We start from the raw sequence: 21,243 nt of genomic DNA, 5'->3' as shown, positions 1-21,243 counted from the left end.
GGCAGTAGTGCCCTCACAGACCTCTCTGAAATCCCCAAAAGCCTTTTACATGCAGTGTATTTCCCTTTGACTAAACTAGACCTAGTTCTTTTTGGCTCCCATTGTTGCTAAACAATAGCTCTGCTTACATGAATAATATTCCTTCAGTGTGATTGAAATCACTCTGATTAGAAATTCCACTTTAACTGTTTACACTGATGCCAAATAAAGGTGTGAGTTTACATGCCCCAAAGCATTTAATCAGAATATAACTTTGTTTAATTGTGCAAAGTGGTTCTGCCCACTGTAAAGCATTTAATCTGTCGGAAATACTATAACAGAAGAAGAAGAGGAAGTTTATTTTTTCCAACCTTATTGAGTAAATTTAGTAGTAAGTAACTGAAGTATAATCCAGGTTATGTTCTGTACCTACGAATCACAGACGTCCCACAAACACCTCACATGCAGACTATCTAAATTTGAGACAGATAGAAAGCTATGCTATAGGGCTGACATGAAGTCCCTTCTTTATGCCTCCTCTGCATTTTTACACAAAATCAAACAATGGTGGCATCGTGCTGCTCCTGTGAGTGATTTCAGACAGCATGCCGGCATCAGGGAAGCGAAAGAGGCATGCTGGGCATAATGTATAACACAACAGCATCAGCCTCTAGTGTGACATATCACATACACGTCAGCAGTGTTTCCTAAACAATAACAATGGCATAACATGGCAATAACAATCATTTACCGTCCCTGTTAAATGGCAGCTGAGGTAGAGCCCAGCGTGGGCCGCATTTTCCTGACCAAACCCGACCCGAGTCCGAGACGGTTATAACCGAGCCCGGCCCAACCTCAATAGACTTTTTGTTTTTTCGTCCGAACCCAACCTGAGCCCGAAGCAGTTTGTAACCTGATATAGTTTTTGTTATCATGGTTACAGCTTATCTGTTTACTGTGATCACACATGGACAGTGTGTAAATGACCATCAAAAGGCAGCTGTTACGCACAGTCAAACACGCTGCATGCACAGCAGCGCAACGTACACACTCAATTGTAGCGGAGCCTGTGTTGCATTCAGGCGTTGTCATGTAAATAACAAATTCCAGCACTTGAATAGGCCATAGCACAACACAGCAGCATGCCAAGTGGGCCGAACCAGAGCAAAATCTCTGATTTGTTATCCATACCTGGCCTGACCGGTCAGGTTCCTACGGGTCTTGTCAGGCTCGGGTCTCGTATCCACACTCTGAGCTGGTGTCATCCCCTGCTCAGAGGGTAAGGAGCTCCCTGACCTTATTGTTTTCCCATTTTGCGGACATTTTTAACAGCTGTTCTTTGAATTAGCTGCTAAGTGCTGCTAGCTGCCTTTAAAATCTTCCATGGTGGGTCACATGCATAACATGTCGTCAAAACGTCCCACCCATCCCACACGAGGTGTGGTCCTGCCGGCCGGCCCTTTTGCACAGACACCAACACTGATACTTCCACCACTAAAAGTGAGACTCTGGCCCCTCATTCAATGTTTTTTTTTTAATACAGAAACGAGAGGCAGCATAACAGTGGAACATTCCCACCTGGAACTGTCCATGTAAAAGGGGTCAAAGGTTCCCCCTCAACATAACTGAAAATTTGTTTCAATCGAGCCAGTCTCCTCAGATTGACGTTGTTAGATGAGGCATTTTTATTCTGAATATTAGGGCCCATGTTACTGCACCTAATGACTGAAATCCATCCAGCTAGGCAGTTTGTAGCATTTGAAAAGGAAACTTATCAGCAGGTTCACCTTCTTAATCTATTAATTGAATCAATTCAATTAAATTTTAGCTAAAGAACATTTATTTGGAAAATATTGTTCATGATACATCTGAAAACAACACGAATAATGAATATCTGATTCCCTAATGCGAGTCTTTCCTGGGGAAAAGTAATGCTGGATTTCTTCCTTCCAGGTCTGATTAATAAGGGATTAACTCACATGCAGTGCAGTTGGATCCAGTTTAGTCATCTCAAATATTCCAATTTGTTGTATCTAATGTTATTACTGGCTGGATTTGTGCCTTGGCTTCAGGTTAGCTTTTGCAGTCTCACTATTTGCATATTGATGCGTCTGAAGTCCACGAGCAGAACAACCAACAGACTGAGTTCAGATGTTCCTCCTACACTGCAACCTGTTTATCATAAATGATGGTTATTGTCTTTCAGACTTGGATGGAAGGTTGATAAGGCTCTAATCGGTGGTAAGACACGACATGAAATTAACATGCACTTCATTATGCTTCATTTTAATGAATGAAGCGTTCTGTGGCTTTACATTTAGAGACGGTCCCTGCACGGAGGGAGCTGAGGGAGAGGAACTATGCAACCTAATTAAAAGTTTCAAGTTGGAGGCATGCTGATTGTAAATGACTTCAGATGATGCTGGTGGGCTTACTGTTGATCTCAAGCTGTTGAAGCAGTTAATTAAAAAAAAACGATGTGGCGAACCAAATCGGTTACAGATTGCAATTAATGCACTCTGTGAGCCGGGTCGGGAGAGAACTACCCTGCCTCGTTAGCAAGCGTGCGCCTGCCACGGTCAGCCTATAGGAGAGCAACCGCTTTTATTTGTTTTTCATCCTTTTCATGAGCCGTTATTAACAGCAAACCAAGCGATAAGCAATCATGTGCACATGGAATGAAAAAAACAAAAGCTGCGCCTCTCGGGAAAAGCCCAACTGTTGCTATGGCAACCTACCCGCACACACTAAAATGGGGGAGATTTTATTTTGAAGGACGATCCTCTTTTTATATTCAGCCTCCGTCCTTTATTCCTCCGTCTGTGAGACGATCAAAGGTATGACAGGTAGATAAAGCGTGGCAGTAAAACAGAGGGAGACGGACACAGAGGGGGAGTAAAGGGAGAAGGGGTGGAGGTTTGGAAGGAGGGGGGTGCATGTGTTAAAAAGAGATTTGAAGCCTTAAAAGATAAACTGCTGAGAGAATGTGTTAAATCACAGCTTGGTCATTTAACAGCAGGTACATTTTCACTTAAACCTTCTCCCTGTGACCTCCTCAGAACACACCTGACTCTGGCAGTAATGACTCGTGTTACCCCCCCCCTGGATGACACATAAGGTTGATACAGGGTGCATTTAAGGTGATGTAGTGTGTGATGTAGTCAGAATTTGGTTTGAAGCGCATCGTGGGTTTATTCTGGATGCTTCCTCCCACATCAGTGACATCCTCCTCCCCCGTTCCTCGCTGGAAACCGTTCGTAGGCAGGAGAAGTGGGTTACACGCAGGAAACAGAAAGCTCCTGAGGGATGACACAGGAAAAAAACAACAGCGGCGCCAGGCATCACAGCGACGAGGAGAGAAACTTAAACATGATAGACGCCGTGTCAGTTCGGTTCCACTAGTCTACAGCTGCTACTCGTGAGCAGAGCAGGGAAGAAGAGGATGTTTTGATTCACAGTTACACACGGGCAAAGTGATGTAGTGTTAAAGGGAAAGGTGGGTGAAGTGTAACTTGTTGGCAATGATCACCATACTGCAAAAGTCTTAATTCATTATACTGTGTGACAAGACAATCCAGTATGTTCACTTAGCAATTAGCATTCTTCTTTAAATTAGAAGATGAGACCTTGTCATAGCTCCAAGCCTGGATGATTCATTTTAATGACTGCTTAAATAATATGACAAAAAAAGAGAACTTTCAGCGACATAACAGGCGAACTCTTGTTGGGTGTTGTTTAACACAGAATGTTGGAAATATGAGCTTTGAGCTACTGATTTGGTTCGGACATTAATAAGGATGGAGATTTTCTTCCTAGAAGTTAAGAAATCTTTAGGCAACTGAATGAATGAAACCAATACTTTGAGTGACATAATAGTTTGGCCAGTGGGTGTATTGCTTTGTTCTTCTCCTCATTTTTAACATGCATCAGACTGATATTTACTATGATTTGAGCTCGGAATTTGATTAAACGCATAATACATAATTTTTGCTGCTAAGGGTCTCAAAACAATAACAAAAGACAGACTTTGATGACGTTGTGAAATAGTGTGGGATCATAGGAGTTGTTGTCTACGTAGTCTCTATACAGACTCTACATTCAGTGAATGTAGAGTCTGTAGGCAAACCCCGGAGATCTTGCCTCTGGAAGAAGAGCGGAAGAGCCCTGGTTTCCGGTTGTAGACTGTTTGTAGTCCGCGTCATATTGACCAATCATGTTTGAGCTGGCTGCAGTTGTTGCCAAGTTAAACGGTCCGTGCAGTGAACTAACGAGGCGGAACATAATTGGCATCACTGCAAACTCCATCGCAGTGGTTCAGCATATTTACTTATATCAATCAATCAATCAATTTTATTTATAAAGCCCAATATCACAAATCACAATTTGCCTCACGGGGCTTTACAGCATACAACATCCCTCTGTCCTTAGGACCCTCACAGCGGATAAGGAAAAACTCCCCCAAAAAAACCCTTTAACGGGGGAAAAAAACGGTAGAAACCTCAGGAAGAGCAACTGAGGAGAGATCCCTCTTCCAGGACGAACAGATGTGCAATAGATGTCGTACAGAACAGATCAGCATAATAAATTAACAGTAATACATATGACACAATGAGACAGAAAGAGAGACAGAGAGAGACAGAGAGAGATGCAGGACAGACGGTAATGACAGTAGCTTACAACAACATTAATGAAAGTAAAGTATTATAGTTATAGTTCTGGCTACTGTGGTACAATATGTTGAAAGTATGTATTAATATCTGGCAGTATACATGTGTGACAATAATCATATGTGTATAATAACAGTAGAAGTATGACTAATGACTAATGATGGCAGCAGCAGCAGGAGGCATCTGGCAGGACCACGGCAGCAGCACAACCACACACGTCACGCTATCCAGGCACCGCTGCGATATGAGTTAATCTGAGAGACAGTGGAGCACAAAGGCTCCGGAGAAGGAGCCGAGTTAGTGACATCCAGAATGGCCGAGTTAGCAAGATGCAGTAATAGGATACAAGAGAGAGAGAGAAGGAGAGAAGGTGCCCGGTGTATTATAGGGGGTCCTCCGGCAGACTAGGCCTAAGTCAGCCTAACTAGGGGCTGGTACAGGGCAAGCCTGAGCCAGCCCTAACTATAAGCTTTATCAAAGAGGAAAGTCTTAAGTCTAGTCTTAAATGTGGAGACGGTGTCTGCCTCCCGGACCGTAACAGGAAGATGATTCCACAGGAGAGGAGCCTGATAGCTGAAGGCTCTGGCTCCTGATCTACTTTTGGAGACTTTAGGGACCACGAGTAACCCTGCATTCTCAGAGCGCAGTGTTCTGGTGGGATAATAAGGCACTATGAGCTCTCTAAGATATGACGGAGCCTGACCATTTAGAGCTTTATAAGTTAACAGTAGGATTTTAAATTCAATTCTGGATTTTACAGGGAGCCAGTGCAGAGAAGCTAAAACAGGAGAAATATGATCTCGTTTCATAGTTCCTGTTAGTACACGTGCTGCTGCATTCTGAATTAGCTGGAGAGTTTTTAAGGACTTACTAGAGCTACCTGATAATAGAGAGTTACAGTAATCCAGCCTTGAGGTAACAAAAGCGTGGACCAATTTTTCTGCATCTTTTTGGGTCAGGATAGGCCTAATTTTTGCAATATTACGCAGATGAAAAAATGCAGTCCGTGAGGTTTGTTTTAAATGAGAATTAAAAGACAAATCTTGATCAAATGTTACTCCGAGGTTTCTTACAGTAGTGCTAGAGGCCAGAGCAATGCCATCTAGAGAAACTATGTCATCAGATAAAGAGTCTCTGAGTTGTTTGGGGCCAAGAACAATAACTTCAGTTTTGTCTGAATTTAACATCAGGAAATTGGTGCCAGGTTTTTATGTCTTTAAGGCAATTATGAAGTTTAGTTAATTGATTACTTTCTTTTGGCTTCATCGATAAATACAACTGTGTATCATCCGCATAACAATGGAAATTTATAGAGTGATTTCTAATGATGTTACCTAAAGGAAGCATATATAGAGTAAATAGGATTGGTCCGAGCACAGAACCTTGCGGAACTCCAAAACAAACTTTAGTATGTAAGGATGATTCATTATGAACGTCAACAAACTGAAAACGATCAGATAAATAAGATTTAAACCAGCTTAGTGCAGAACCTTTTAGGCCAATTAAGTGATCCACTCTCTGCAGTAGAATTTGATGGTGAATAGTGTCAAACGCTGCACTAAGATCTAATAAAAGAAGTACAGAGACGAGTCCTTTGTCTGAAGCAATCAGAAGGTCATTTGTAATTTTAACTAGTGCTGTCTCAGTGCTATGATGCACTCTAAATCCTGACTGAAATTCCTCAAATAAATTATTATCATGGAGAAAATCACACAGCTGGTCTGCGACTACTTTCTCAAGGATCTTTGACAGAAAGGGAAGATTAGATATTGGTCTATAGTTGGCTAACACCTCTGGATCCAGGGTGGGCTTTTTTAGTAGAGGTTTAATTACAGCTACCTTAAAAGACTGTGGTACATAGCCTGTTAATAAGGATATATTGATCATATCTAATATATGGGTGTTAACTAAAGGTAAGACCTCCTTAAGTAGCCTAGTTGGGATGGGGTCTAAGAGACACGTTGATGATTTAGATGAAGAATTTACTGCCGTCAATTCTTGAAGAGGAATTGGGGAGAAGCAATCTAAATATATATTAAGTCTTACAGCTGTGTTTGAGGTTAGATAGGTACTATCTGCGGACAGGAGGTCATGAATTTTGCCTCTAATAGTTAGAATTTTGTCAATAAAAAAGCTCATAAAATCATTATTGCTAAGGGCTAAAGGAATACAAGGCTCAATAGAGCTTTGACTCTCAGTCAGCCTGGCTACAGTGCTGAAAAGAAACCTGGGGTTATTCTTGTTTTCTTCTATTAACGCTGAGTAATAGTTTGCTCTGGCATTGTGGAGGCCCCTCTTATACGTTTTGAGACTGTCTGCCCAGATTAAACGAGATTCTTCCAGTTTGGTTAATTGCCAATGCCTTTCAAATTTTCGCGATATTTGTTTTAAATTACGGGTTTGAGAGTTATACCAAGGAGCGAACTTTCTTTGCTTTGTTAACTTCTTTTTAAGAGGAGCTACAGAGTCGAGTGTTGTTTGCAGCGAGCCTACGGCGCTATCGACAAGATGATCAATTCGGGAGAGGTTAAAGTCGGTACGGGAAACCTCTGTTACTGAAGGACTTGGTATTGAATTTAACGACGGAGTAATCATTTCCTTAAATTTTGCGACAGCGCTATCTGATAAACATCTAGTATAGTAACTGTTGCTGAGTGGCGTGTAATCGAGTAAAAAGAAATCAGAAGTAATCAAATAATGATCCGATAGCGAGGGATTCTGTGGAAAGTCTGTTAGGTTATCAATTTCAATTCCATACGTCAGAACTAGATCGAGGGTATGGTTAAAACAGTGAGTGGGTTCATGTACACCCTGACTGAAGCCAGTGGAGTCTAATAATGAGATAAACGCGGTAGCCAGGGAGTCATTATCAACATCGACGTGAATGTTAAAATCGCCTATAATAATAACTTTATCTGATTTAAGAACTAAACTGGATAAAAACTCTGAGAATTCAGATACAAATTCAGAATACGGGCCAGGAGCACGGTACACTATAACAAATAAAAGTGTCTGCAAGGTTTTCCAGGTCGGATGTAAAAGACTAAGAACGAGGCTTTCAAATGAATTATAATCTAGTTTAGGTTTAGGGCTGATTAACAGACTAGAGTTAAAAATGGCTGCAACTCCCCCTCCTCGGCCGCTGCCTCGAGGAATGTGGGTATTATTATGACTGGGAGGAGTGGATTCATTTAGACTAACATATTCATCTTGACACAGCCAGGTTTCTGTGAGACTGAGTAAATCAATATGATTATCTGATACTAATTTGTTTACTAACACTGCTTTAGACGATAGAGACCTGATATTTAACAGTCCGCATTTAATTCTCCTGTTTTGTCTTTCTGTCACAGAAGAAGTTTTAATTTTTATGAGGTTGTTATGCACAACTCCTCTTTGTTTAATTTTAGATTTAAATAATTTAGGTGGTCGGGGGACAGACACCGTTTGTATAAAACTATGAAAACTATGGCTGGGTAACTGCACTAGAAGCTCAGAGATGCATATAGGACTGCGACTCTGAGTCCTGATCTCAACTCTGGGTTGTCAGGGATTTAAATTACTAATAAAATTTGCCAGGTTCCTAGAAATGAGAGCAGCTCCATCCAAAGTGGGATGAATGCCATCTCTCCTAATAAGACCAGGTTTTCCCCAGAAAGTTTGCCAATTATTAACGAAACCCACATCGTTTGCTGGACACCACCTGGACAGCCAGCGATTAAATGATGACATGCGGCTAAACATGTCATCAGTGGTCAGATTTGGGAGGGGTCCAGAGAAAACTACGGAGTCTGACATCGTTTTTGCGTATTCACACACCGAGGCAATATTAATTTTAGTGACCTCCGATTGGCGTAACCGGGTGTCATTGCCGTCGACGTGAATAACAATCTTACTGAATCTACGTTTAGCTTTAGCCAGCAGTTTTAAATTTGATTCAGTGTCGCCCGCTCTGGCCCCAGGGATACATTTGACTATGGCCGCTGGTGTTGCTAACTTCACGTTCCTCAGAATAGAGCTGCCAATAACCAGAGTTTTATCCTCAGCGGGTGTGTCGCTGAGTGGGGAAAAGCGGTTGGAAACGTGAACAGGCTGGTGGTGAGCCGTGAGCTTCGGCTTGGAGCTGTGCTTCTGGCGAACCGTAACCCAACCTCCCGGCTGAACGGGAGTTACCGGAGGACCGCTAGCAGAGGCTAAGGCTATGCTATGTGGCTCCGCACCGGCTACAGGGGGCTGGCTAACTACTGCAGCTACTGAATGGTTTTCCATGGTGCGGAGCCGCGCTTCTAATTCATTAAGCCTCGCCTCCAACGCAGCAAATAAGCTACACTTATTACAATTACCACTGTCGCTAAAGGAGGCAGAGGCACAACTGAACATTTGGCACACCGAGCAAGAAAGAGCAGAAGGAGAAGCCATCGCTAACTGTAAAGCTAATGTAGCTACCAAGGCCAGTAACGTGCAAACAACAGCTAAGAGATTAGCAAGAAAGTCGTAGAAAGGAGGAGAGCTATAAGTGCTTAAACAGAACCAGTGTGGGTTAAGACTTGAAGTAGACGTTAAAGCAACTGAAGTGAGAAAGCAGAAAGCAGGCTAGTAGAATTCACCAGAGCAGTACAGAGACGCTGTCACAGAAACACCGGAAATGACACAACTCGCTTACTGCAATACGTCAGCATGTCAGCAGCAGTCATTATATATAAACGGAAGTCGGAAACGGAAATTCGCTTCCTCAGCCAGAATCAAACCAGAATGCCAAAAAATCGGGAGTCTGCCCCCAGAGGCTGTATCGCCGTCTGCCGGAAGTCAGACGCCGAATACAGCCGATGGGTGCCGAGAATGTTGTCTACGTTGTTAAAGAACCACCATGAAAATCTATGACGTGACTTAAGCAGAAATTACGTTAAGTTAATGAATTAAAGTTTTAATCACATAACGTTTAGTCACATTCATTCACGCCATTTCATGTAAGTCTAATACAATAGTCACAACTGACTTAAGCTTACATAACGTTTACTGGCTGACTTAGTGTTAGCTTTAGATGGATCGACTACTCTTACTGCTGCTTTAGCTAACCTTATGTGGTGAATTCAACCTTGGGGTAGCTCAGCGCACAGACCCTCAGTTCGCGTCCTAAAGCAACTTGACTTCATCCAGATTAACCCCAGGACCACTGGGGGTCTAAACCTGGACGCAGTGTTGCCAACTTAGTGACTTTCTCACGTGGCTTAATGACTTTTCAGACCCTTATTTAGGAACTTATTCAGACCATTAGGGGAAAAAAGAGGAATATATTATACTGCAGTTCATTACCATGCATGCTTCAGAGTAATCAAGGTCCACAGCTCTTCTGCCATCAGCGCGGGGTCTCTCCCTTTCTCCTCGGGCAGTGCAGTAGATATGGCCCAGGCAAGAGGAGGGGAGAGGCCACTCATCATGGGAGTTTAGTTGTAGTGATTTTCTATGTTTACATTGATGCTCTTGCTCTTTGGATTAAAAGCAAGACAAAGTGGTGCACTATAAGCTTCATATCTGTCAAGCCATCAAAATGTTTCATTTAGGACTTTATGTTGCTGCTGTTACACAGGTTAGCTCTATTGCTGCCGCTGGCCACCCACCCACTGTGACCCCTGGTGCTTTGGTTTATGTTGGGTTTGAGTTGCAACAGTCAAGCTGAATGTCCGTCTCCAGAGCTGCAGCCTGCTCTTCCCTGATGAAGTAGTCACATCGGTGGGAGTGAGGCAGAGGAACCACTGCAGTAGCAATAGCTTATCTCATTTAACTTGTCTCATATCTTGTTCATTGGTGATTTGATAAACAACAAGAGAGTGAGAGTGGTGCAAGGAGGGACTGAAAATAGAAAATCAATATGAGAAGATCCTAAAGACGATCCCACTTTAATAAAATATTTGTTTAGTTTTGATCATTTCATTCCTCCTTTACACATGTGGCTTTTCTTGTTCTGAGGATCAGTATGAAATTTGTCATTGAGCTTCATGTTCATATGTTCATACTCTGCCATTGTTTGTGTTTAAGGAAGGGACATTGAAACTAGTCATACACATATATATATATATATATATATATATATATATATATGTATATATTTATAGAATAAATAAATTATTTGCTGGTTTTATATGGTCATCATATGTTTTTCATGTGCAATTTTAATTATCAAAGCAACTGTAGCTGTCAGAAAGGGCTGCAATGATTGAGTATTTTCATTATCCAGTAATCTGCTAATTATTTTCTCAATTAATTGATTAATCCTTTGGTCTATAAAATGTCATAAAATAATGAGGAATGCACCGTCACATTTTCCCCAGACTCCAAGGTGAAATCTCATCAGTGATCTGCTATAAAACAAAGCAAAGGAGGAAATCCTCGCATTGGAGAAGCTAATCCACATTATGTTTGGCAGTTTTACTTTAAAAAATACTTGATGGAGTAGATTTCAATTAATTTTCTTTTGTCTGTCTAAAACACATTAAACACTACACCACTGCTGCCAGATAATCACTGCTTTAAAAGTATAACATTTCCCTGTAAAATTTAGTTAGACAATAGTTTAAAGTAGCATAAAACAGACATACTCAAGATAAGCACAAGTACCTTAAAAGAGTATTTGAGTAAATGTACTTAGTTAATTTGCACCGCTGCTGATGAGATCCTTCCTATGACAAACACTTTAAAACACCTTATCTTCTTTACTGTAGATGCCTCTGAGTGTTAACATCTTACAGGCTGCTGTAAATGCCCACTCTTGCGTACGCTGCTTTTCATTGACGCTCTTAAAATTGTGTTCACTTTTTCACACTCTAAATCTAAATCTTCTCTAGGGCCCTGCAGGAGGCGGCGGACCATCCCCAGGAGAGGAGAGTTCAGCCTGGCCTTTTACTGATCCCACACTCCTACTGCTCACCTCCGCTTCACCTTTTCAATAAAGAACCTCCCCCTCACCCAAGGGCCCTGACTCCAGTCTCCCAGCTCTCCCACACCTCCATCTTCTCAGCTCTCCCTAATCAGTCCAACACCAAAACTTCCCTGACTCTGGGCCTCCTTCTTCGTCATCCCTCCCTGCCTCGGTGAGTCTCCCCTGGGGTGCTGAGGCCATGGCGGTACCTTCAGCCCACGAGTTTCACTGGCAGAGCCTGGCACGACTGCCCAGCGGCCGCGTCTACCACACTCTGACTGAAGTGGGGGGGCAAATGTACATGTTAGGGGGCTGCGACGCTGCAGGGAGGCCCTGCCCTGCCCTGGAGCTCTACTCCCCTGAGGTAACAAACTCATGCAATATGGATATTGTGTCTGTTTCATTTTTTTTCCTAACTAGGAATAGACAGTGCATGACCGATTAAGTTGTACTACTCGTGATGTCAGAACTATATATATATATATATATATATATATGGACATATATATATGTATACATATATATATATATATATATATATATGTGTGTGTGTATGTATATATATATATATATATATATATATATATATATATATACTGTATATAGATTTTTTTTTATATAAACACTATTATGAAATTGACGCATTCACACATTTGCTCAAATGTAACAAATGAAATGTTACATTTCCCCAGTGTGCAGAATATACTAAATGAAGCTAGAATATATAATTAATAAAGTTTTCCTGTACAGTATCTGCATTTCAATTTCCACTGTGCAAATGTATCATGTTTTACTTAAACATGAAATACATTTAAGCCTCCTGTCACAAATAAATTGATTTAAATGGGAAAATAAGTAGCCCTATATATAAAACAAATCCAAGCACTGAGCAGGTGCAGTAGATCAGAAAAGTAAAAACTAGTTGCTGTTTTTTTAAACAAAGATGTAACTTAGTTGCATTATAAAACATAACCAGATGTTTTGACAGCTGCTCTGTCCTCCATGGTTTGTGGGTTTGTCTGTGACTGCTTTGCCTGAATGCAGCTGATTGTCCCTGTCTGCAGGGAGACAGGTGGATGAGCTTGCCTGCCATGCCCACCCCGCGTGCTGGGGCAGCCGTGGCAGTGCTGGGCAAACAGATCCTGGTGGTCGGAGGAGTGGGAGAGGACCAGAGCCCTTTGAAGGTGGTGGAGATATACAACACAGAGGAAGGGAGGTGGAGGAAGAGGAGCGCTCTGCGGGAGGCCTTGATGGGTGTATCCATCACTGTGAAAGGTACGGAACACCAGTATATCATAATAAGTAGTAACATTTTGAAAGACAGTGTTACTACTTCAAAGCCAAAAGTTGTCTCCTTATCACACTCTGATACTTAAACATGTAGGCTTCTAGTCACTGCAGTGTGGTATGGTGGTGTGTGCAAAGCTGCCATTTATAAGACCAAATACAGTTGATTAGCTGTGTGGGTTGAATCTGGAACAGGTTTAACAGAACTTCTCTTAAACACAAGAACTATAAACTGTAACTGCTGAACTTTGAAATCACTGCAAATAATCCCTTTTCATAAAAACTTTTATTTATCTCCAGCTCCAAACAAAGATCACAGAGGTACTTAAAATGAGGAAATGTGTCCACTGCCAAGAGAGTGTCTCATTTCATCAAGTCTCTTTCCTAACCACTCCTAATGCATGAAAAAAATCAAGCCTAAACATAAAATATGTTACTGATGATGCTAAATATATTTCATGGATGCAGCAGCAGATGTACTACATTATGCAGCAGGACTGCAATAAGAAATAAAAGCATTCTGTGGAAGTGAGTACTGGACATAAAAATCTAGCATTAGCTCACATTAGTTGTCATTTTAAATCCAGTATAATATTACCAGAATATCTCTAGGGGTTTTAACTTATTTCTATAAGGTTCCCGGCTCCCTCACAGTCAAGATGGCAGGGAAGATAACGAAAACTTTTGACAGATTCATGTCGTACCGTACCTAACTGTAGTGGATCTTAACAAATTAGGTGTATAATTAACCAAATTCATTCAAAAGAAGATGTCAGTTTTCGAACCATAATGAAGGTAGGTAAATGTAGATAGCAAAGACTTTCCAGTCAATATAAAACAGTCAAACAGGTTTTTCAACAATTGTGAATCACAGCAACTGCAAGACGTCCTTCAACACACAGCTATAAATGTATACACAAAGTAAGTAAGTAAAGTTTATTTTACTAAGTACTAGGCTGATTGGTCCAGTAGTTTGCGAGTTTAGCTGCAAACAGACAGGAGGATACACTCACACATATGACCAAATGCATGATCCCCTCCAGGCTTACACCCAAGTATGTTCTGTGGTTCTGGAGGAGCTTTCCAACATTTAAAAAAATAACCCATTGAGGTTATTTTTTGCTCTGCTGCTTTGGTTTGACCACTGTTTCCTAAATCTGTCGCTTGTGAGTCACCCAACTTCATGGAAGTGCAATACTAAATCACTTGAGTTCTCCATTCTCTAAACTATTAGTTATGTAACTAGTAAATTTTATGTGCCATCACCTGTGTGTGAGTGTAGAGAAGGTGATCGGAGTAACTACACTCCACACTGTATGAACAGCACTTCAAACAACACCTGAATACACTTTGTTGTATTGTATATAATTGTAACCAAAAAGTTCAAGGTAAGTTTTGCTATCTGATGTCGATTGAGCAATTTTCGGGGTCTGACACTCACATTTATTCTCACATTTTAGGATCAGTCCAGCAGTCTATATAAATAAACAGTTTTTTCAGAGAGCATCTCTTCAGCCTTGGTTGGGTTTGTGTTCAGTCCAGCAGTGCATCTGTCAGTGTCTGCTGGAACACAGATAGATGCTGTAAACACACAGACTTATTGGCCGTGTACGCACAGCTCTCTTCATCGCCCTGAACAATCTTCAATCCTCAGGCCTTTGCTCGCAGTTTCATCCCCAAACTCATCCCCAGCAGCTCAAAAGGAGACAAATAGCCTGACAAAATGATCAATGGGGCCAAATTAAAACAAATATGGTATATCTGAAGGGATAGTCAGTCACCGATTTGACTAAATAACGCAGTTCTTATTGACATTTTTAAAATCGTTATTTTCCAGATATTAGATAATGAACTTCAGGTAATGAGCTTTTCTACTCCCCAAAATGAATATAAAGTATGTGGGAAACTTTTTTCCCTTTGTTATTTATGAAATGTAGATGCGTAGAGGTTAGAAATTGTTGTAAATATGTATAATTTATCACAAAAAACTTACAAAATCAATAAAGAAATAAGAAATGCAGACTTTTCCCCTGCAGTTCCCTTTCTCTTTATTCTCATGTACTGTGTTTTCCCTCATGTCAACACTCTCACACCCACTTCCATTCTTATGCTAGAGGTATCATGCCAAAGTGCCAGACGTGGACTCATGCATTTTATTATTCTGCTGCTGTACTCCCTGTCCTTCCCATGTCTGCCACAGTCTCCTGCCTCGTCACGAACTTCTCAGCCAGCTCTCTGGTTTTGTAGATTTTTAGCACTTCATAAAGTAAAGTGCCAGTGAGGTGTTTCCATCTGCTGGGATTGGTCTTTCACAAGCTGATCATTGTTGAGCATTGTTGACTCATTTTAGCAGCATTTTAAGGCAGGTTGTGATGTACAGATATTTCACACACTAAACTTAAATCCATAAAATCCATGCATTTGGTGAAAATTGTGGCCTGTTCATCCGATAAATTATTAGTACATAAAAGCACTCAGACGGAAACTCTGGCTCTGCGTGTGTGTGTGTGTAGATGGCCGGGCCCTGGCTGTGGGGGGAATGGGTGCTGATCTACTCCCTCGTAGCATCCTGCAGCAGTATGACCTTCGAAAGGACGTGTGGGCGCTACTTCCTCCCATGCCGACCCCACGCTACGATGCAAACACACATCTCCTGGGCAACAAGCTCTATGTGGCAGGTACAAACACACCAGTGTAGGTGTACTAAAATAGTTTAACTGTGTGTGTATTTAACAACATATATTATTTCTCAATATTCTAATATGCGCTCTATCAGCATTTGTACAATTCTAATTATTAGTGCTCTTTTTATACAAACCTTTAGGCGGTCGCCAGTGTAAGCGACCAGTGAAAGCCTTTGAGGTGTACGACGCAGAGACGCGATCTTGGACCACTCTACCCGCCATGCCTTGTAAACGTTCGTACGGGGGCGTGATATGGGACACAACTGGGAGGTTGTGTCTGCTCGGAGGACTGCGGCAGGGAGGAGGGCACCAGAGCTCCAAGTTCACCAAGAACGTCAACATTTTTGACACCAACCAAGGTACAGAAACACATTTACCTTCACAGGTTTCCATTTATGCTGCTAGTCTTTTGATAAAAGATCTGTATTTGGTCTAATATGTAAAGGCCTTGCACATGGAGAAAGAGATTAAACCCTGCCACTCCTCCCCATTTGAGACATAAGTCATGAATTAGAACACATACACATGCACACAACACATGCCAGATGACAAAGGGTTGTTTAAAATTTTCTTCCAAGTCCCCCATCAATATCAGCAGTGATTCCATTAATTCACGACAGCTACATTGTACAAACACTTCACAGGAGATGTCAAATTCATCCAGCATGCTGCCGATGCTTTCTCAGCTTCTTAGTACACCAAACATAACTGTCAAGTTCCCATGAGTCTGAAATACAGCAAGCTGTGACTGTCTAATGTGTGGCCAGCGATGTCCATCTGCCTGTGGTAACAGCAATTTCCCATGTGTTTTCCTGTGTGGTATCATACAGTCGCACTATGCATTTTGAGATTGTGGTGCATCTTGAAATTTTATATCTTGGCTCCAGCTCGATCATGGGATTCTGAAACCCCTCTCAGGAAACAATACCAAGGGGCCGCATATCCTTGCATACAAATCTTGCTATCTTAGCGCCGATAAGTAACAAACGGTTGAATTACGAATAAAGAGTGACAGCCATATTAGCTAACAAAGCAATATGTTTCTCCCTGCTTTCAGTCTTTATGTGAAGATAGGTTAAATAAATCCTGACTTCAGCGCCATCCCACACCTTAACGCATAGACACCTCAAACTCAGAGATAATAATATATATATTTCCAAAGCTGTTTCTTCAACATTTTAGATGAATAAAAGACCTGTAATCAAAAAATTAAAGTCATTATGATAGAGTTGGTTAACACAGACATTCATTTTTTCGTATCAGCAAATGTCTCATTATCTCCTTCACTGACAGCATTCATCTTCATTTCGATTTTGCTGTCACACCCAGCATCCATTAAAATCATCCACAGCATGAAGAGAAATGGTTTTCCACTCAAACAGGCTCGTTCCCCTCTTAATTCTGTGCACACTCTGTGTCCCACAACACAGTGAAATGACTTATCCCTCTATCCCGCAAAGACACCCCAGAGTAACAGGTGAACAAATTGAGGAGGGACCGGAAGGAGAAATGGGAGCAAGAATCGATAAGTCATTTTAGACAGCTGGATATACGGTCGCACATTGGGATTGGTCGAATGGAAGCCAAATAAAGCAGAACGTGGGAGTGATAATGTTAATGTATGATAATGGGGAGAAAGTTTGCCTTGTGTGCGAGAGATAGAGGAAGAAAGAAGGAAAGAAAATGCCTTCCAACAGACACCAACGCATGCGTTGGCGTGCATATGCTGATGCATATCCACACACACACACATACGGGGAAGGCAGCCGTACCCCGTTTCTCCAATCTAATTTTGGTGGAGATGAGATTGGAGATGAGCTGTGGAGGGAGGGCTGGGGATGAGGAGCGCTTTAAATTACAAGATCCAGAAACAGATTGCTTTATTATCCATCTGCAGCAATATCTCTCCACACACACACACGCGTGGTCATGCAATCTGCTGTCACACAGTGATATTCTATTACTGTTCCATTCCATATCGCTGGTATTAAGACACACACGCCTGTTAGGTGATGTTTCGGCAATGTGGGCATGCTGCAACAAGTACGACCAAAAATGCAAAGAACGGAGTTGTGAAAGAAAATTAACACGGAGAATAGCAACGGATTTTGAAACTGTTCAAAGGGTCAGCTGGTGCAAATTACTTGGAAAAAAAAAATCTGTTTCCTCAAGTGGTATCAATCCTTTCAGAGAGTTGTGGATCTGTTTCCCAGTTTTTTATATGTCCGTATCTGTCTCTGAAATGTTTGTCCCAACAACAATACAATGGTTTCAATGCAGTGAGCACCACAAACAAAATTCCATTAACCTCTATTACATTGTGTGGGGGAGGTAGTAATCTCAGAAATGGATATCTCAAAACTCGGACAAATAAATTGCAGCTTTGCTGGATACTGCCCGATTCTACCACAGCAACTTTCTCCAGGGACTTTGGATCTGTTTTAAGAACTCAAGACCCTTATATGGATTACAATCAAAGTAACAAGGGTCTGTTTTCCTTTAACTGACATTAAAAACAAAGTTATGTATAGTTTGACTTCCTGACAGGTCTAAAAGCAAGACAAAGGGATAGTTCGAATCTCCTAAAGTGGGGTTGGTCCATAGTCAGTGTATTACATACAGTAGATGTTGGTCGACACACCCCCAGTTTAGAGTGCCAACATGAAAGTTGAGCAATGTACTGCTGTGGATGGGGGCAGCAGCAAAAACATATTTTAGCCACGTGAAAAAGTCTGTAACAGTTTATGTTTACGCTATGTTGAGAGTTTTTTTTACTGCTTTTTTTACTGCTATTGACAGATAGCGTGTTCCAATGGCTTCAGTTCCCCATCTACGCTCCCGTCACAGCCACCAGAGGAAGTTATTTTGGCTGTCTGAACACGAGTGTATTTATCCAATAATATGCCAGCCCAATCCAAACTAACCTAAATGCCAAGGTCACAAGATACACAAACAAACGAACTGATAGAGGCAGCAGTAGACCAGCAGCTCCTGTGTTCAGCAATGTTAAATTACTGTTTATTTCAATGAAGCCTGGCTTTGCAGAAAGTGATGAAACGGTTTAAGTTCCCCAACCAAAATCAGCATCTGATGATGAGGTAAAGCTGTGAAAATATTCTACATATAGTAAACACTTAAACTGAGTATGATTTTTTTAGGTGGGCCTTTTATACGTTTTGTTGCTGACCCCTCCACAGCAGTAGATAGCTTAGCTTCTGTGTCAGACTCCAGCCTGCTTCTCCAAACAAGGAGTGTGCCGACTAACATCAACTGTATGTAATACACTGGCTATCGATAAGTACCTCACACAACACCACTTCAGAAGATCTGAACTGTCCCTTTAATTTGCTCTTTGATTCAGTTACAGGATACTAAAATTGTAGTCATAGTATCTGTGTGTGAAAATTGCATCTTAAGCTCAATTTCATGGCTTTTTAGATGCAGTGAAAACTAATAGACGAACGCACAAAGGGCACTGTTTGTTGCTGATTTATTTCCTGACTTTATTTCAAGGTTCATTTATTGTCACCTTACAACAGTGGATTGCACAACCAAATGCAGCTGTATTCTTCATGCTAGACAAGAAAAAAAACAGTAGTGAATTCCTGGGGCTCCTTGGTACTTGGAACTATGTGGTTGAATAGGGGAATATAGTTTTTAACTGATTTAGGGGACTAACCCTTTAAAGCCGCTCTCTGTTATAGTAACTAGAATTATGAATTCTACTTTGTATCCAACAAAAACACATTTTAATCAGAGGCTTCTCCAAGGCATGTAGGGCTCAGGCAACAGTAGCAAAACCCACAAATGATGCCGTCCCCCTGGAGCCAACTAGTAACTAAATGTATTCCCACATCGTCTATATTTGATTTATGTCCTGCTTGAGATGGTTAAAACCACCCAAAACACTTCAAAGCAGATGGAATCAAGCAGAAATGAGAATAGAGCAAATATGCTCTTGTTTTGGCCATGACTGTGGGCCAATATGTAATTACTGAATCATAATGGTGAGATTGTGTCCAAAAGGATCGTCTGTGTGGTCAGCAGTGTCTGAGATTTCACACGTGACAGACTAGACAGAATTCATCAAAGGCTGAGAAGCAATCACCATCCTTTTCTAGTGTTAATCACGATGGACAATTACAGAGGAGAGCTGTGGACGAAATTACTACCACACAGACTACAAAGCCCAGTCTTCAGAGAATCGCCTCATCTCCCTCATTCTATTGTCGCTCTCTCTCTCTGTCTATGCTCTCTTTCTCTGTCTCTCCATCTCTTTATTCTCCTCTGCCGTCTCCCTCCAGACTAGAATAATGCATGCTGGTGTTTTCCCTGAGTCCTACAAAGAAAATCTTGGCGCAAAGACTTGTGTAATCCCTCCAAAGCAAATAGGAATAAAGCTTGCAGTTGCAACTCAGTCTCAGAGGACTGAACCATAAGTCTGCAGTGTGATGTGTTGACACACACTGTAATTTAAAGAGGAAAATCCAGCCAGTGACACTGTAAGCACTGTTTATAAAAGAATTACTAATGTTGTAGCTTGTGTTCTGCGTCCACTTTGTAGATTTATGTTGTATTTTAGAAAGAGATGACATCACAGCATGTTCCCAGTATCTACTGTGGTATGAGGTAGAATCCAAGAAAGAACATAAGGTTGGTTTCAGAACCAAAGTGCAGATTTTCATGTAGGTCCACCATCTCATATCAACGTTTAATAATCATTAAAAGAAAAAATCCATTGCAGTAAAGGCAAATACTCAAATGTCTCAATCAGCAATGGCCTACATTGACCAGAATGCAACGCAGTGTGCAGCGTGTCCTTACCAAGGAGCTCAATTTGAATATTTAACACATTTGCTTGCATGTAAAAATGCAACTAAGAGTCTGCAGCATTGCTTTGACCTAAATGCTAACATCAGCATGCTACAAATGATAATGTATAGCAGGTATGAATATTAACATTATCATGCCAACATTTGCTAAGTAGACTAAACACAAAGTGCAGCTGAGGCTGATGAGCTGAGAATGTCATCAGGCATGCAGGTATGTGCTCCTAGACCAAAATATTGAACGAATTCAATGTGTGCAACACATTTCCTGGCAATCCATCCAATAATTGTAAAGACCAACTTAAAACCACAATGTTGACCTGCTGATGGTGCTGGAGGAGAAGGGGATTAGGGTGCTAGAGGGGATCACCAAAGTTAGTAGGATTCAGGGGTCATCCCTGTTGAAGGCCAGCCCATGTTGTTATAAATAGTGTACACTGGGAATATTTTAAAATTAATTTTAAAAATTAGACTATATATCCAAAATTACAAAACAGCCAATAATAATTTGCTTCCATGGTGTAATCTTTTGCCCCTAAAACTGTTAGATTACAGGGTCTCTAAGTGAAATTCAGAGCATTTGCATTGGTATAAGAGCTCCATCTACAGACAGATTTCTGTCAACACTGAATTATGTATCCTGTCATAGTCCATTTATTGTTATCACTAATGCAAAAAAACATTTTATGCATAGTTCCTTCAAATTTGCTTCAAATTGTGCACATTCAAAGTGGTGAGTGCGTATGTCTGGGGTTTTTGCTATCTTGGTTCGGCCTGTGGAGCCTCCGTGTTTTGTTTTGTTACCTTCATAAGTATAGATGCAACTTGTCACCCTTGGCTACAAAAGCAAATGTTTAGTAACGGAAAAGAATGGATAAGAG

At 41.2% G+C, this 21,243-nt stretch overlaps 1 protein-coding gene across 1 annotated transcript in view; it reads left to right on the top strand.

Annotated features, from left to right (window-relative positions):
* The window catches only part of klhdc8a (kelch domain containing 8A), a 48,937-nt gene that overhangs the window by 15,903 nt on the left and 11,791 nt on the right, over positions 1-21,243 (top strand). The window contains exons 3-6 of the mRNA XM_033626081.2: positions 11,489-11,926; positions 12,627-12,837; positions 15,363-15,527; positions 15,674-15,892. Of these exons, the coding sequence (XP_033481972.1) occupies positions 11,762-11,926; positions 12,627-12,837; positions 15,363-15,527; positions 15,674-15,892 (760 nt within the window). The 5' untranslated portion in view covers positions 11,489-11,761. The remainder of the gene's footprint in view (positions 1-11,488; positions 11,927-12,626; positions 12,838-15,362; positions 15,528-15,673; positions 15,893-21,243) is intronic.

The sequence above is a fragment of the Epinephelus lanceolatus genome, chromosome 1 (genome assembly GCF_041903045.1).
Source record: "Epinephelus lanceolatus isolate andai-2023 chromosome 1, ASM4190304v1, whole genome shotgun sequence".
NCBI classification, from domain to species: domain Eukaryota; kingdom Metazoa; phylum Chordata; class Actinopteri; order Perciformes; family Serranidae; genus Epinephelus; species Epinephelus lanceolatus.
This window is presented reverse-complemented; position numbering and strand designations above follow the sequence as displayed.